General features: G+C 65.5%; 1 protein-coding gene across 1 annotated transcript; it reads right to left on the bottom strand.

Moving 5' to 3' along the window:
* Positions 1 to 2959: 2959 nt before the first annotated feature.
* Positions 2960 to 14420, bottom strand: KLF16 (KLF transcription factor 16). The gene is made up of 2 exons (XM_053220191.1): positions 13766 to 14420; positions 2960 to 5173 (listed from the first exon to the last, which is right to left on the bottom strand). The coding sequence occupies exons 1-2, from the start codon at positions 14232 to 14234 to the stop codon at positions 4872 to 4874; spliced, it is 771 nt and encodes a 256-aa protein (XP_053076166.1). The 5' UTR covers positions 14235 to 14420; the 3' UTR covers positions 2960 to 4871.
* Between the last annotated feature and the right edge of the window lie 1696 nt (positions 14421 to 16116).

Below are 16116 nucleotides of genomic sequence, written 5' to 3'. Positions count from 1 at the left end.
TACATTCACTGTTCTGTGCAACCATCACCTCTGTGTAATTCCAGAATATTCTGAAACCAAAAAGAAACCCCATCTCCATCAGCCATCACCTCCCCCAGCACGCCCTCCCCCTCCCCGGTCCCCCCTGAGCCCCCCTCCTGGCCGTGGACGAGCCCGTTCTGGACGTTTCACACACGAGGACTCACACCCCGTGTGGCCTCTCGCGTCTGGTTCCCTCCCTGAGCGTCGTGTGTTCAGAGTCTGTCCTGCGGCGTACCTGTGTTCAGGGTCCCGTCCACGGGGCGCCGGGTGTGGGCGCCTCCCTCCTGCTCCCGGCCGTGGGATGTGCGCGTACGCGGTGGACACGGTCATGTCCGCTCACCTGTCAAGGGCACCTGGCTGCCGCGTCTCTGGGCGTTGTGCTCTGTGCTGCTGTGCAGCGTGTGTTTGTTTTCAATGTGCATGTTTGGGGACTAGGTTTTTTGAGTGCTGTACTAGTTTTTCAAATGATATAAATCTGTTGCCGCCCATGTTTAAAACTTGGGGAGACGTTACCTAAAAGCTGCCGTCCCAGCCTCTGTATGAACAGTTGGCCACCCTTGGGTCCAGCGGCTGGTGATGGCCACCGACCCCTGTGAGCACACGAGGAGCCCCCTCCCAGCCTACTGCCCTCCTCACCTCAGCCACCTGAGGCCCCGAGGCCCCTCATGCAGGGGTCCCTCAACACCTGTCATCGCCAGTAACAGAAGGGTGAGCCCCTGAGAGTGGTCTGACGTCGCGTGTGAGGTGAAGCGAGGGGCCCCCTCTGCGAGAGCCCGCCTGGTCTCCATCCACGCCCGAGGATGGCCTTGGTCATCCATTCAGCAACTATTCACCGAGGACCTACTATATGCCAGACACAGCGCTAGAAACATCGGTGAACAAGGCAGAGATCCCGACCCTGGTGGGAGTAGTGTTCTCAATGGGGGAGACAGACAATTGGAAATAAGTAAATGATATAGCATGATTTAAGTGCTATGGGGGGGTGCGGGGGGAGTAAAACAGGGTAGGGGACTAAGAGGTGGTCCGTGTAGTCCTCTGAGGACGGTGGGATATGAACAGTTCTAAAGAGGGGGAAGGGTATTCCAGGCAGCAGGCACAGTCTGTGCAAAGGCCCTGGAGGCAGCACCAGGCCTGCGTGTTGGAGGAACCGAGAGGAGGTCCGCGTGGCTGGAGCAGAGTGGGCAAGAGGGAAACACGGGGGGATGGAAGGGATGCAGGGGATGGGGGCAGGTCGCACAGGGCCTTGGGGACTTCCGTGAGGACTTAGGCTTTCACACGGAGGGAGGTGGGAGCCTCCCAGGGCTGTAGGCATTAGGGGGCGGGGCCTGACTCGGGTGCTCACGACCGTCCTCTGGTGGCCGCTGAGGGGAGGGCGGACGGGGGCGGGGCGACGGTGGGACCGCGCGACCCCGGGGACCAGGGTGGGGGAGACTGCCTGAGATGAGGAGACGAGGTGGTGGACTGGGAGGACGCCAGGACCGGGTACAAGTGGGCAGATTTCGGATGTGCTCTGAAAACTCCGGGGAGATTTCCTGATGGAAATGGGTGTGGTAGTCAGACTGAGTCAAGGTCAAGGATTCGGGCCTCTGCACCAGGAAACATGGGGGTACCAGTGCCCGAGGTGGGGATGGGACTGGGCGGCCTGGGGGTGAGAGTTGGCACCTTCAGGGTCTGGAGTTGAGGGTGAGGTCCTGGTGTCGGACCAGGGAGTATCGTCTGCACACAGGGGAGGTGAGCGTACAAGAAGCACAGCCAGAGGGGAACATTAGCCTGGGGTGGGGGGGGGGGCATCGGGGAGGGTCAGGGGTCCCCGAGGCCGCATGACCAGGGAGTGTCGAGAAGGCAGGAGGGGGACATCTTCGAGCTGTTCGGAGCACGTGGGATGGTGTCCGAGAGAGACTGGAGGCAGGGGCTGCGTTCCCCGAATTCCAGGAACTCTGCCCAAAGGGGCAGAAAGGCCAGAAAAGCCGGAGAGGGACAGTGGGACAGGGGTCCAAGGAGCAACGTCGGCGGGCCTGCGGGGCAGAAGCCAGTAGAAAGGGGGACAAAGTGAAGCAGGAGCTAGGGGGATGCAACAGGGAGGCCGACCTCGAGAAAGGGCGAGGGCCCCGCGCCCAGGTTGAGGGCCACCTGCACGGCCGCCAGGGCCGGACCCCGGACCCCGAGGAGGGCGCGGCGGGAGCCGGCGGTGCAATGACAGGGGCGGCCGCCAGAGGGCGCAGCCTCCACCTTCCCCGGGGACGGACTCCGGGGAGGCCCTGGGGAGGGTCTGGCTCCCCGCCCAAGCCACACCCGCCCTCGGGGCTCGGGAGACCGCTGGAATCTGGGTGTCTATCTCCTAGGAAGGGGTCCGAGACCCTCATCGGCTTCTCGGTGCTCCCGGAGACGCCAAGCCCTCACCAAGCCCCCCCCCCCCCCCCACTCCCGGCCGCCTCCAGGCGGGAGCTGGCACAAGGCCGGCGTGCAGAACGTGGGCAGCCCCCTGGGCACAGGGGCCAGGCGAGGCACAGACAGCGGGGGCGGGGGGCCCTCTGGGGAGGAGCCCTGTCACGCCCCCGAGCAGCCCCAGCGGCGCAGGCTCCCCTGCCGCCCGGCTCCCGGTGCCGGAAGGGGGCGGGCGCGGGACGCCCCCGGGCGCCATGTCACCGCGCCTCGGTTGCCGGGTAACCGAGCGGGAAGGAGGGGGTGCAGCTGCGAGAGGCGTGGGTGATACGGGACGGCAGCGCGCTCTGCTTCCAGCAGCCCCCTCCCCAGGCCTTAGGGCTGAGGGGGCGTCATCCCATGCCCCCACCAGGTCCCGAGATTCAGGGCCCCACTGCCTCGCTTTCTGCAGCAGGACGCTGGTGACCTGGGGGCTACCCTGTTGCGTGGGACACAGAGACTCAGAGAGTTCTCCGGTTGAAGGCCAGAGGGGAGAAAGACCACACAGTCACCAGAGTCGGGTTTAAAAAAGGGCTTGTTTAATTAAATACAAGGAAAAGGCCAGGCAGGGCAGGGTAAGGTGGGGGTGGGGGGCGCCACCTGACAGCATGAGTCCCTTGGGGCCCTCCCCTTGAGATGCCACAGCGAAGTGGCTGGAACCAGGTCCCAGTGACCTCCAGCTCCTTGGGGGAGGAGGGGCACAGGTCTGGCCAGACCCCTGGACACTGGAGAGGGGCCAGGGACGAGTCCTCAGCCTCCTGGGCCCTCAGACCCACACTTCACATCCTGTGGACAGGCACCAGCCAGGGATGGGACAATCAGGAGGACGTCCATAAAGACATAAAGGAAAATGGGACCCCAGCCTGCCCCCACAGACTAAGGCATCTCACCAACACTGCTGGCAGGGAGGGTTTAAGGGCACGAATGGGCCAGCCCTGCCAAGATCTGCCCAGAGACTGGGCCAGAAGACCCTTCCCAGCCCAGCTCCAAAGGGCTTCCCTGGCCTCCTCCCCAGGACCCCAGGCACCCACCCCCTGATCCTGCCAAGGCAGGTCCAGTCCACACCGCCATCCAGATCCCCAGCCCCCAGTGGGGAGACAGAAGGGTTCTGGAACACACGTGGGTGCCAAAAACCTCCTGCAGCCAACAGTGGGCGATAGGTCCTTTCAGGATCTTGGGACAGGGACCCTGGGTCTGTCCCATTCTAGGGCACGGCCCTCAGTCCCTACCCAAAATGAAATCCAACCGAAGCCACAGTGGGAAGACACCAGGAGGGGTCATGGCGCTTACCCCTCCCTACCATAAGCAGGGATCATACAGACCTTCCCCCCAACACCCACACCCCCTGAGGACAATGGACCACCCATGGGGCCCAGATCAAGAAAGGGATTGGCGCCTGAAAAAATATTCTATCCGGTCCAAAAAAGCGAGCTATCCCATGGGGTTCAGGGGTCAGCCCTCATGCTTCCTGCCCTTGCAAAGCAGGACCTCAACCTCTGGTCCAGGGGCACCTGCAGGGAAGGGCTGCCCGATGCTCAATGACTGGTCATGGTCCCAAACAGGAGGGATTGATTGTCATGTGATGCTATGGAAGGCCAATGCTGGGGACTCTACCCCGAAGGGAGCAGTCCTCACTCACACACTCACACACCCACCCAGAGGGGGGCCGCTCACTGCCCCCCTCCTTCCTACCAGCAGAAACAGAGGAAAATAAATAAGCAGGCATCTGCCCCAGCCCGTGTTATCCACCTTCCCCAAACGAGAGTCAAAATGCTCTTTGGAAGAACCCCTTTCTCTCCCTCCCTACCCCAGTTTTAGGAGCACAACCTGGACCCTACTGCCTCCCCCCTCCCGGCCTCCCCCCTCCCCACCCTGCCCCCACTGCTGGGGAGCCGGGTGGCAGGGCAGAATCTGTGGACACCTGAGATTGAATACCCGGATGGGGGCGGCTGGAGCCGCACCCCAATTCCCTGAACGTCTCCAATGGCTTTCAGTGGGGTGGGGGGCCCCGGGCGGGGTGGGGGTGGGGCCGCGGGAACCCCCGGTTCATCTATGGCTCTTTGCACACATCATCCCAACCTGGAGAGAAGGGCTGGGGGGCCAAGTCTGAGCACTGGTTACGTGCCCCTTTCCTGGGCCACTCCCCCCAGACCCACCCTCTCCGAAGCAGGGAGGTGGCGATGGGGGGAGGGGAGCGCCGCCGGCTGCCCACCTGGGGTTCCTGTTTAACACATAGGAAGAGAGTTATCCGACATGGCTATTTACACACACGGGGCCCCAGCCGCCCCTCCCAAGGGCCACCCCCCCCAGTGTCGGGGACACCGGCTGTCGGTCCGTGGCCCGCCCCGGGCTGTGGACAGCAGGCGTTTTGCTGGTGCTCCAGGCCCAGGCCCAGCAGGGGTGCGGCAGGGTGGGCTGGACTGGGGCCCTTACAGGCCAGAGGGGGCCGGGCTGGGCGCGGGGCTGGGCGCGGGGCTGCCCGCCAGACTGCAGGGCAGCGAGTCGCTGGGCGAGGTGCTGCGGGCGCCCGGGCGCCGGAGCAGTTCCGGGCGGAAGCCGGGGTGGCGGCGCGCGTGCTTGGTCAGGTGGTCGCTCCGGGTGAAGCGCTTCGAGCAGAGGGGGCAGGGAAAGCGCTTCTCGCCGGTGTGCGTCCGGTGGTGGCGCGCCAGCTCGTCGGAGCGCGCGAACTTCTTGTCGCAGCCAGGCCAGTCACAGGCAAAGGGGCGTTCACCTGGGCAGAGGAGGCAGAGGGCAGACAGCGCGGTCAGTGGGGGGGGGGGGGGGGGGGGGGGGGAGGGGCAACTCGTCCCCCCCCCCGCCCCCCGTTCTAGAGGCTGAACTCCGGGCGTGAATTGAACACGTGGCAATGTGCAGAGGAAAGCCCCACTCACTTCAAGAACCCCTAATTAGTATTCCTGCCCTTTCTTTCCTATGAACTCGTAGTAATTCCACGAGCAGTTTCCGTGCGTTAAAAGAAGACCGTGCGGAGCCCGAGCCCTTCCAGGCCCGCCCCCGCGGCACCACCGCACCGCCTCCGTGACATCCGTGACAGGGTCTCGCGGTGCACGAGCCACACACACGTGCGCGCCTGCTCGGAACGCATGCGGGGTTTTGCAGGGGCTTCTCCCGATGCAAATGGATCCCGCCGTCCCCACCTCCACCTCCGCTCTCCTTTGGAGCTTACCGGAGGCGCTCAGGTGTTCACAACCCGTTGGCCCCCTCCTTTTGAAAATGACCACCCCGGGCGCAAAGTCGGTGTGGGGGTGCCTGCGCGGACTCCCGTGGCCCAACGACCCACTGACCCTTGTGGCCCCTCTATGGATGGAGAACACGTGAAGGGCCTCTAGGGCCACCTGCAGCCCCACACAGGGGCAGAGGGAGGAAAAGGGCACGAGGCCCAGGCACAGACGCCGCCGGGAAGGGGAGGGCCTGGAGGCCACGGCCGCTGGCCTCACCCCGCCCCCGCCCCCGCGGAACAGACCCGTGAGGGGAGGGGCGGGCCGCCACCCTGCAACTTCCTCTGCAGACCCCTCCCACCTCCCCGGCTGGCCTCGCCCATCCTGCCGAGAACCGAGAACCGAACGGCGCTGCCAGCCGCGAGCGCCTGTCCCCACCCACCCCTCGCGTCTGGGGTCTCAGCCCCAGAACGCTTCAGCCCGACCCCCAGCGAGTATTGTCCGCATCTCCCCGGCCGACCCGGGAGCGCCGAGGGCCCCACCTCTACGCAGGGTCCACCAGGGACCCCGCCACGCCCCAGGCCAAGGGGTGGTAAGCATCCTGGAGCTTGCACCCTTGCGCCCCGCGCCCGGCACCTGGAACCCTGGACTCCCCAGGCGTTGCTTTGTCCACGAGTTCTGGAGTGTGTGTGTGGTGGGGGTGTGGACAGAATGTGGACACCGATCCGTGATGCCCGCACCCCTGTGCTATACCCTTTGTGGCACTGGATGGAGCCCCACATAGGAAGGCAGAGCGCTGGAATTGGGGGAGGCCACAGAGCGGTCAGGGTGGTCACATCCTGGGTTACATGCTGGCCCTGCAGTGACCCAGGCTGACCTTGTCTCAGGGAACACACCCAGAAGAAGGTACACGGTCTAGGATCAGAGAAAGGCTCCCCAAACAGGACCGATGGTGGAGGTAACCAGGAGCCAGCAGGAGGGCCCACGGGACAGACCTGTGGCCGTGGGGGGAACAGGGTAGGCCAGGAACATCTCTGCTCTGAAAGCTAAGGGACTGTCCCGGGGACAACCGCTGGGGAGGGGTGGGGGAGGGGAGTAGGGGTCAGAAGAGGCAGAGGGGCTCCTGCCATCTCCCAGGGCCCAGGAAAGAGCGGGACCAAAACCTCCCCTCCCCCACCCCTTCTTCCTGGCTACCACCAGCACCAAAGGAGGAGGTGGAGTCCAGCGGTCCCCCCAAGAAGATTTCTTGTGGGTTGCCTGTGGCTCAGGCTCACGCCTGGGGCAGCGCATGCCCCAGGAGACTGTGAATCCAGGTGACTTGTCACCTACCCCTGGGGGGGAGGGGAGGTTACACAGCTATGCCCAAGACCTCGCAGACCCTAAGTCTCTGGGGCTGCACCCTTCCCTGGAACAATCCAGAAGGCAGGGGGAGGGGTCTCAGCAAGGGCATCGTCTACGGGAACCACGGAGCTCAAAACAGCCCGGAAAGGACCCCTACCCCACCTGGATGGCGGAAGGCTTGGATCTGACAGTTCCCCGGGGCTGCAGTCTGGGGGAGGGGAGTCCGGTTTTGGAGGCGGGGCTGCTGGCTTTAGACCAGACCTGGTGCCAGGGGGAGCGGCGCCCCTTCCGAGGGGCGTGCAGTCCTGTCGCCATCTTGCAGGGCGCAGGCGGGGCGGAGGGGGGGGGGCGGGCATCCCGCTGCTGGCGCGCCCCGCAGTTGGCTCACTTCCCCATTTCGGGCGGCGGGACTAGTACCCGCCTCCCAGCCTCCCCTCCTCCGGCAGTTCTACTTTGCGATGAGCAGGTTGCAAGAGCAGTGCCAGCGCCCACTGGGGCAGGACACATGCAGCCGCCGGGAACACAGCTGCCGCACGTAGCTCGGTGGCGGCGGGGACATCCGCAGCCCAGCCGGCCTCGCTCACGTGGTCCCGCTCCCTCTAGGGCGGGGGGGGGGGGGGGGGGTGTCGGGGTCGACTTGCCGCCGGCTGGACGCCCGCCAGCCCCGCCCCACACCCAGTTGCTGGGGCGCTCACGTGCACACGCGGGTGGCGGAGACCTGGGCGCGGAGGCTTCCCGCCGCCCCCACAACGTCGAGCGAATGCCTGCAAGATACCAGGCCCTGTCACCCTCCCACAGCCCACTAGCCAGGAGGTTGGTGGGGAGCAACCGGGAAGCTCAGAGCCGGAGGGGACCCTAGGTTCGGCCACCGGCTGCCCCAAAGCAGACTGGAACAGGGACTAGAGGAAGATGTGGTGGGCGGGGCCCTGGTGGACATAACCTTTTGACTTGGGCTGGGGTGACCTCGGGACAGTTGGGGCCACCACAGTGCCGTGCAGGCTCAGAAAAACGGAGGCCAAGAGGTCCTGAGACCTGATACAGGACAGAGCAAAGGTGGTCCCTGACCCAGGACGGCTTGGCCTGCGTGGGGTGGGTGCCCCACCTCCCCCCCCTCCCCCCGCAGGGCCAGGGGCCAAGGACCAGGGCTCTGACAACTGACAACTAACCTTCACCGTGACCTCCTGAGGTCATCCCTAGGGGTAGGGAGGGGTGTCTGCCAACTGATCGGAACAAACGCCCACCTACCAGGAAGACTGCATGGGGGAGGACAAGTGAGGGAGCACTCTCGCAGAGCTACAGAAGGTGGGGAGCAGCTGAGACTACCTGAAAACGGCCCCTGAGTAGTCCAGAAAGAGCCCAGAGAGCAGTTCTGGAAATACAGCAGAAACGTGGAAAATAGATGCTGAGGTCTGGAGAGCAGGGCAGGGGGTCCCCTTCAAGTAGCCATTATGGCTTTACAAAGACCGGCCCACGGGAGGCTTGTCTATTCTGCGATTTTATTTCATAGTTTTTAAGTGATCTCTACACCCAATGTGGGGCTCAATCTCACCCCGAGACGAAGAGTTCCATGCTCCACCTGCTGAGCCGGCCAGGTGCCCCGTTCTGGGATTTTATGATTATTATTTCCTTAATTTATTTGAGAAAGGGAGTGTGCAGAAGCGAGGGGGGACAGGGAGGCAGAGGGAAAGCGAGAGAGAATCCCAGGCAGGTTCCGTGCGGTCAGCTCCGGACCTGACACAGGGCTCCATCCCCGGAACTGTGAGACCACAACCTGAGCTGAGATCAAGAGTCAGACACTCAACTGACTGAGCCACCAAAACGCCCCATGTTCTGGGATTTTAACCACCCCCCGGGCCCTGCCCCCGAAAAGCCAAGGCCTCCCACCTACCCCACCCCACATCCCAGCTCCTCCCATAGGGTTCCCCTTTCAAGCACTGTGCTGTTGCCACGAAAACTAAGGCAGGCATCCCCCAGCCATCTCTCTACCCCTCACCTTGGCCTGCGTGGTACCGGGCAGCAAATCCCATCAGTAGCGCCTTCACAGTATCTCCAGACCCCACCCTGGCTCTAGACTCCAGCTCCTGCCTGGACTGGTCCAGTAGCCCATAGGCTTGGGGCTGAGCCGCCCAGTCTGGGCTCTGCCCTCCGAACTCCCAGAGCGACTCCCTGATCCAGGATCAAAGCCGAAAGTGTTTACCTTTTACCCCGCTGGTGCACTTCACAGTCCCCTTTCTTAGCTTCAATAACCTTGTGCTTAGCATCTCCTAGGTGTGATATCTGCCCCCTCACCTGACTGCAAAGCTGAGGGCACAGGCCTGGCATGCCATGGGCACCTAACGCATCTGTGGAGAGAGTCTACGGCTGGGAGAGCTCCCAGCCAAGCTTGGGCTGCTGGCTTAACTGTTGGTTCATCATGCGGCTCACCCCTCCTCCCCGCCCTGCCCCCACCCCCCCAGGTGGGGGCTCCCGCTACCATTTGTTTAAAGGGCCAACCACGTGCAGCCCCTCATCCCCCCTTCCTCCTTGAAGACCCACACTGCCATCACCCGCTTGGCACCCAGACGGGCATCCTTGGCATGGGGGCTCTTGGTGCCTGGGGATGAGAGGGTAACACCGCCCCCAGCCACCCCCCCACCCCCCCCACCCCCAGCATGTGTGATGGGGAGAACAGTGCTGGGCAAGGGTGACAGTGAGGGCCGGCCCTCCAGCCCTCACTCCCCTGGCGGCCAGCTCCTGGGACTGGTATCACTTGCCCGCTCCCAGGCCATCTGGGCCACGTTTATCAGGGAGCCTGGGCGGAGGTGGTTATCGCCCCCCACAATGTTGGGGGCCCTCCCGCACTCCCCAGTTATAGCACAGGCACCTAAAGTCAGTTCCAGCTGCTCTCTGCACCCTGCCTGCTACAGGAGGGAGTTCACAGGCCACCCCCACCCCCTCCGGCCTGGCAGTGTCCTACCCTGCCCCCTATAAGCCACCAGTCTCCTGAACCCCACCTGTCCTTAAAGGAGCTCACAGCTCTGCCAGGGGGAGAGGGTGGGGTCTACGTCGGCTCAGCCCTGGGAGGACGATGCCTGCTTCCCCTCCTGGCCTCAGTTTCCCCATCTGCTTCTCCCCTGGGGGGGGCTCTTCAGCAAAGAATACCACCTCTGCTGCCCTGCCCCCCTTTGGGCTGCTCAGTCAGAAAAACTAGGGTTCACCCTAGCCACCTCCTACTCTCTGGGTCCTGGGGCTTCTTACTTGGCCCCGGTTTGTGGGTTGGCCCACCCCTCTCCCTCCCCTACCACAGTCCTCCTCAACCCCTCTCCCGGGACCCTAATCCCTGCTCCATAAACGGATTTTCCTCTGCAAAGCCGGGCCTGCTTTCCTGCCCACCCTCCACCCTGCCCTTGGGATTAAATGGAACCCTTCACCTGCTCTGACCCTCCCCACCTCACTTCCCCACCTCATCCTCAAAACTCATGCCCCAGGGCCCTTGCCCCCATCCCCTGAGGCCAGGGTGTGGTCCCCTCTCTGGGGACACACCCCTTCCTGCCCCACAGGACCCCATCCTATCAGCTGAGAAGCCTCTTCCTCCATCACTGCCACTGTCACCCCCTCCCAAGGTTCCAGAATATAAGGGCACAGGGACTGGGCTCTTCCCGCAGTACCTTGCACCACACTGGACCCTTACCTGATTTTCCTCAAACTTAAGGAGAGAGGATTTTAGAGTAAAACAGGGGGGGTCTCTCCTGGGGGATGACCTTGCAACTCCCCCAGGGGACATCTGTCATTGGTCGCAACCGGGTACGTTCCTGGGATTCCTGGGATGGAGTGAGCAAGGCCAGGGATGTTGCGGAACTCCCCAAGGTGCCCAGGACGCCCCACAGAGAATGGCATCAGCTGTGCCCCGGGGATCAGACCTTGGCCTAGAAGCTCCACTTCCAGATCTGATTCCCTCTTGTCAGGAAGGAGCCTGAGACCCCAGAAGGCGCAGGGCTCACCGTGTGCTCAGAGCTGGGGGCTCTGGGGCAGGGGAGCAGTCCGGATCTGGAGGTTGGGAGAGCAGGGAGCAGCCAGCCAGCCTCTCCTCCCACCCCCGCCCCATCTCCTCTCATCTCCGTATCCATAGCAACAGCGTCAACTTCTCCTGAAGCTTCCGAAGTGCCTGCCCACCCCACACAGGAGAGCTCTGTGCTGGGGCTGCAGGCCAGGCCCCGGGGGGAGCACAGGACAGCCCTGCCCCTGCAGCTGGGTGGCCCTCTGAAAGACTCCACTGCCCTCCCAGCCTCACCACCCCCAAGCCAAGCGGAGCAGGGACGGTGGGGGTACCACACTTGACCCTGGCCAGGCACCTGATCCCAGTCTGTTCATCTGTAAAATGGAGCTAGGCTGGGATTGGAGTTCATTCCCTTTACTGAGAGGAGGAGTGAACCTCAGGCAGAGCAGGGGGAGACAGGCCTCTGGGGACAATCGGCAGACAGCTGACCTCTAATTATTGTTCCTCGTCACATCTGTCCCCAGGCCAGCCCCTGTGAATGGGCAACACCAAGCTAGCCTTGGGGCACCAGGGACAGGCATGACTTCCCCACCCCCAAGCCAGGTATATCGGCAGCGACTCCCCCCACCCCCAACTAGGTGCCAGAAAAGCTACGCGGGGCTCTGTGGTCCGGGGGGGGGGGGGGGGGGTCACAGATACACTGAACCTACAGTCTTAAGCAGACAAGTGTGTGGAACCCTCGAGAAACAGAACACCAGGGGTGCCTAAGTCCAGGATTTCCAATCTCAGGAATAGCAGAGTTGGCCCAGGAGCTGTGTTCTCTGGGTCCCCACACCCTAATCATGAAAGAGGGCTTTGGGAGAGGATACCCGGAGTTACAGTTCCCATGGCACTAGGGATCCATCCAGGGAGGCCACCCTCCCCTGGGACACTCCCCGGATGAGCCCAATTTTCTCGTTTAAAACACGGATGACAACATTGGCGTCCTGGGCCCAGTAAGGAGTCCCTCCTCTCGCAGGGCTTAGGGAGACGGCCGCCACTGCCTGGGGGCCCATGGAGGCTCTGAAGCACTCCAGGACACCCTAGAGGAGGGTCTCTTGGGAGCTGCTGTAGGAGGTGGCCCGGCCACCCCCTTCAACCGACCCAGAAGGGAAAAGCAAATCAGTGCACCAGAGCCTCGCCAGGCAACAATTACCTAGGACAAGCGGAGGAATACAGCGGGAGAAACAAGGTCCCTCTCTGGCTGGTCTCCCGCTCCAGCACCCCCATTGTTCAGACAGGCAAACTCACCTAGCATGAGCCAGAGCTCTGCTCTGACCCCAGCCCCCCACCCAGAGAGGAATCTGCCCTCAGATCCACATAAAGATGCCTCTCTGTGTTCACGGCCCCCCAGGTGTCCCTCACACACGCCTCGGTGCCTCAAAGTGTAGGTAACACCCAGGGACTGCTCAGAAAAGGACGGAGGATCCTGCAGGAAATACAGACCCTCCCCCCTCAAGTCTGCCCTGGCTGCCCTGTCCTGCCTTATGCCCACTAGCAAGCAGAGCCTGTATGTCCCTGTGGACAGGATGGGGACTGAACAAGACATGAGGCGGAGAGGGGGGTAGAGCAGGGAGGAGGGCGCCTGGCATCCGAGGCCTTGCAAATGGCCTGAGGCTGCCCCGCCATGTCCCCACCACACCACTATGGCCAGCCCTGCTTTCTTGCCCTCTCTCCGGAATGAGAGTGTGTCCACAGAGCCGGTGTTGCGACACGAGAAACAGTGACGTTCAGAAGGCAGACTTTCGTGAGCCCTTTACACAGATGAAAAAACTGAGCTCCGGAATAGGCCTCGTGCTGGAGAGGGGCAGGGCTGGAATCGAAGTACATCCTCACAGCCGGTGGCCAGATGCCCACCGCCAGGGCAGGACCGCCTTCCACACTCAAGCCCAGGCCAGCCACCAAGACCCACCTTCGCCCTGACACCCCAAACTCCCAGCTGGAGAGCATTCTCAGCGTCGAGGGTGGTGGACCCAGAGGGGGACAAGGGAGGGGGTGACAGGGTGATGACGGCGGCCCTGCCTCAGACTCCTCCAGGCGTCCCCTCGCCGCACCCCCCCCCCCCCGCTCGGCTGTGAGAGGTGACAAATGTCGCTGAACCCTCCCCCAAAGCCTGCCTCCAAACGCGATGAGGACCTGACTCCCTCAAGGGTCCCCTTTCAAATCCCTCTCCCCACCCCACCCCGACTCTGGCCCCAACCCTCACTCTCAGCCCCGCCCTCCGCCGTATTAAAACTCATAAGGAAAAAAAAAAAAAAAAAAACGCGCGGGTACCCCCCCCACCCCGGCTCCCGCGCCAGGCGCTCTGCTGCCCTCGGGGGTGAATCCTCGATGCCACCCCGGAGGCGGCGGCGCGGCTCCTCCTCCCTCTCCAGATAGGGAAACTGAGACAGGGAAAGGAAAACACAACCATCTCAGAGCTACGTGCTCCAACCACAATATCCACTCCCCAGACCCAAACGCCACAGGAAATTAAGGAGAAACGGAGCCGAGGGGGGAGGGGACGGTCCGGGAGCCCCGATCCCGCCCACGGACCCCATCGCGCCGCGCGCCCCGAGAGCGCCTGCAGCCACCACCGTCGCGCCCGCCAACCGCGCGCCGCCCGACCGCGTGGCCGCCACGCCCCCTGCGCGCGCCCCACCCACCGAGGCCCCGCCCGCCCGGCCGGCGCGGCGGCGGCCCGGGCGCGCCCCCCTCCCCGCCCCCCACGCGCCACGCAGTTTTGGGGTCCCGGAGGGGGAAGGGGCGCAGGAGACCGCGCGCGCGCGCGGGACAGGGGAGCGGGGCTCACCTGTGTGCGTCCGCAGGTGCGACTTGAGGTGTGAGGACTTGTAGTACGCCTTGGCGCAGCCCGGGAAGGGACAGCGGTGGCTCTTGGCGGCGGCGGGCGCGGCGCCGGGGGCGCGGCCGGAGGACGGGGACGAGGCGGCCGAGGAGGAGGAGGCGGGCGAGGCGCCCCCCGGGGCGGCGCCGGGCCCGCTGCGCAGGTCGGCCAGGATGCTGGCGGCCAGCAGGTGGGGCGCGGCGGCGGCGGCGGCGGCGGTGGCGGCGGGGCCCGGGCCGGAGGCGGCGGGGGGCGGCGGTGGCGGGCCCGGGGGCCCGGGTGGGGCGGCCTCGCGGCGCGGCGCGCGCACCTCCAAGCCGGCGGCGGGGCCCGCGCCCTCGGGGCCCGGTCGCCCGCGGTGCACCACCGCGCCGGAGGAGATGGCCATGAGCACGTCGGCAGCGAAGTAATCCACGCACGCCACGGCCGCCGACATGCCGGGCAAAGGCGCGCGGCGCGGGCCGAGCGGGCTAAAAGGAGGCGGCGGGAGCGGTGCCCGTCCGGCCGGCGGCGGCTGCTCGAGTGCGGGAGGCGGAGGAGGAGGAGGAGGAGGAGGAGGAGGAGGCCGGCGCGCGCCGCCGCCGCCGCCGCCCGCGCTCGGCCCGCCCCGCCCCGCCTGACGCGCCCTGACGCACCGGAGCCCGCGGGGGCGGCCGCGGCCCGCCCCGCCCGGAGGACGCCCCCTCGGGGCGCGCGGCCACGCCCCCCGCCCGGCGCGCCCTCCACCGCCCTGCCAGCGGCGCGCGGCCGCCGGGGGCGGGCTCCGGGCCGAAGGAGCCGCCCCCGGCGCGCCCACTCCGGCCCTGGAGCGCGCCCCCGCCTGCTTCTCCAAGCGCGCCCTCCCCACGCGGGCCCCCAGCCAGAGACCCCGCCTCCGTAACCCGCGGCGCGCGCCCCCGGGCCCTTCTCGGAGTACCCCCTCCCCACGCCGGCAAGCTCCGCCCTCCTCCGGTATGATCCTCCCTCCCGGGAGCGCTCCGCCCCGTCCCGGCACGTCCCTCCTTCCCTCCCCGGACGGCCCCACCCCCTCCCGGCGCAGCCCTCCCTCCCTCCCCGGCGCGCGCCCCGCCCCCTCGCGGGCGCGCCCACCCCACGCCAGGGCGCGCGGCCGGCGGGAGCCCGCCCCTTCCCCGGACGCTTCCACCCCGGCCCCGGGCGCGCCCCCGTTCTCGATGGGGGAGGGCTTCGCTCCCCACGTGGCCGGGTGGGGGTGCGGAAGCGGCCAGCCCCGCCCCCCGGCCACGTGCGCGACCCTTCCCCCCCCCCTTCTCTCCCCCGACCTGGGCCCTGCCGGACCGCGCTCCCCTTCGTTCCTTCGCCCCCTTCTGCGGGAATCCCTCTCGCCTTTCCCGGAGCCCCGCGGCTGGACAAGGGAGGAGTGGGGCGCCCCGCCCAGTGAACCTGCATTCGTCTCTCTTCCTGCGCCCCGCTCACGGGTGGGGAAGGCCGGTGTCCGCTGGAGGAGGAGCGGGGTCGGGGCATCGGGAAGAGGAGACGGGTGGGGTTGCAAAGGGCCGGGCTCGGGACCCCTCGGCGAGGCAGAGCATTCCGGCCCGGCGGTACACAAGGGTTGGGAACATCGTTCCCCGACGCTGGGCAGGGATCCTTGGGACTCGGAGGGGAAAAGTGGGGCCTGTGGAAGCCCTGAGGACGTCCAGGCCAGGGAGTTCGACAGCGGCTAGGACGCAGATGGCCGGGGTCAGCCTAGCCAGCAGTCCGAGGCGGGGGGCGGGGGGGGGGGTCACGCGGAAATGGGACGACAAGGTGGCCCCCTCCCTGGTGACGATAGCACCGCCCCTTCCTAAGCTGGCTGTGAGGGCCTTGCAATGGCCAGGGTGGGCTCCTGGGAACAGAGCTGCTTGCCCGCGTGCGGACAGAGGCTGGAACCCGGGCCCCATCCTCCACTGTCTTCCCTCGGCCCCTCCCTGCGCCCCCCAACCCCACCCCCACGTGGCCGAACTGAGGAGGGCGGGAGAGGGACACACGGCAGACTGAAGGCCGCAGACATGAACAGCCCCTTTGACAGGCCGCGGACCGTCCAGGTGGGCACTGGGAGCCCTCCTTCCTGCCGGCCTGGGGCCCCTGGGCCGCTAAAGGTCTAGGAGGTGAACCACCTGGGCGGGTTCCCCAGTCTCCCACCAACTCAGCAGCCCTCAGGGGCCTTAGACATCCCCTCCACACACACCCCTAGGTGCTGCCCAGTCTTTACAGAAAGGGCCCTCCAAGTTCAGACAAGGCAAGAAGCACCTTGAGGGTCCCCCACCCACAGCTTGCACCGGGCACTTAGGCAACGACCAGGACAAGAAAGAGGCCAGGAA

The sequence above is a fragment of the Acinonyx jubatus genome, chromosome A2 (genome assembly GCF_027475565.1).
Source record: "Acinonyx jubatus isolate Ajub_Pintada_27869175 chromosome A2, VMU_Ajub_asm_v1.0, whole genome shotgun sequence".
NCBI lineage: Eukaryota > Metazoa > Chordata > Mammalia > Carnivora > Felidae > Acinonyx > Acinonyx jubatus.
Note: the sequence above shows the minus strand (reverse complement) of the source record. Positions and strands in the feature narration are given on the sequence as shown.

Excerpts from the sequence above, each read along its gene's own strand:
- KLF16 (XM_053220191.1), bottom strand. The coding sequence starts at position 14,234 with ATGTCGGCGGCCGTGGCGTGCGTGGATTACTTCGCTGCCGACGTGCTC. Across the intron at positions 5,174-13,765 it reads GCACCTGCGGACGCACACAG|GTGAACGCCCCTTTGCCTGT; the intron begins GTGAGCCCCGCT and ends TCCTCTGCCCAG.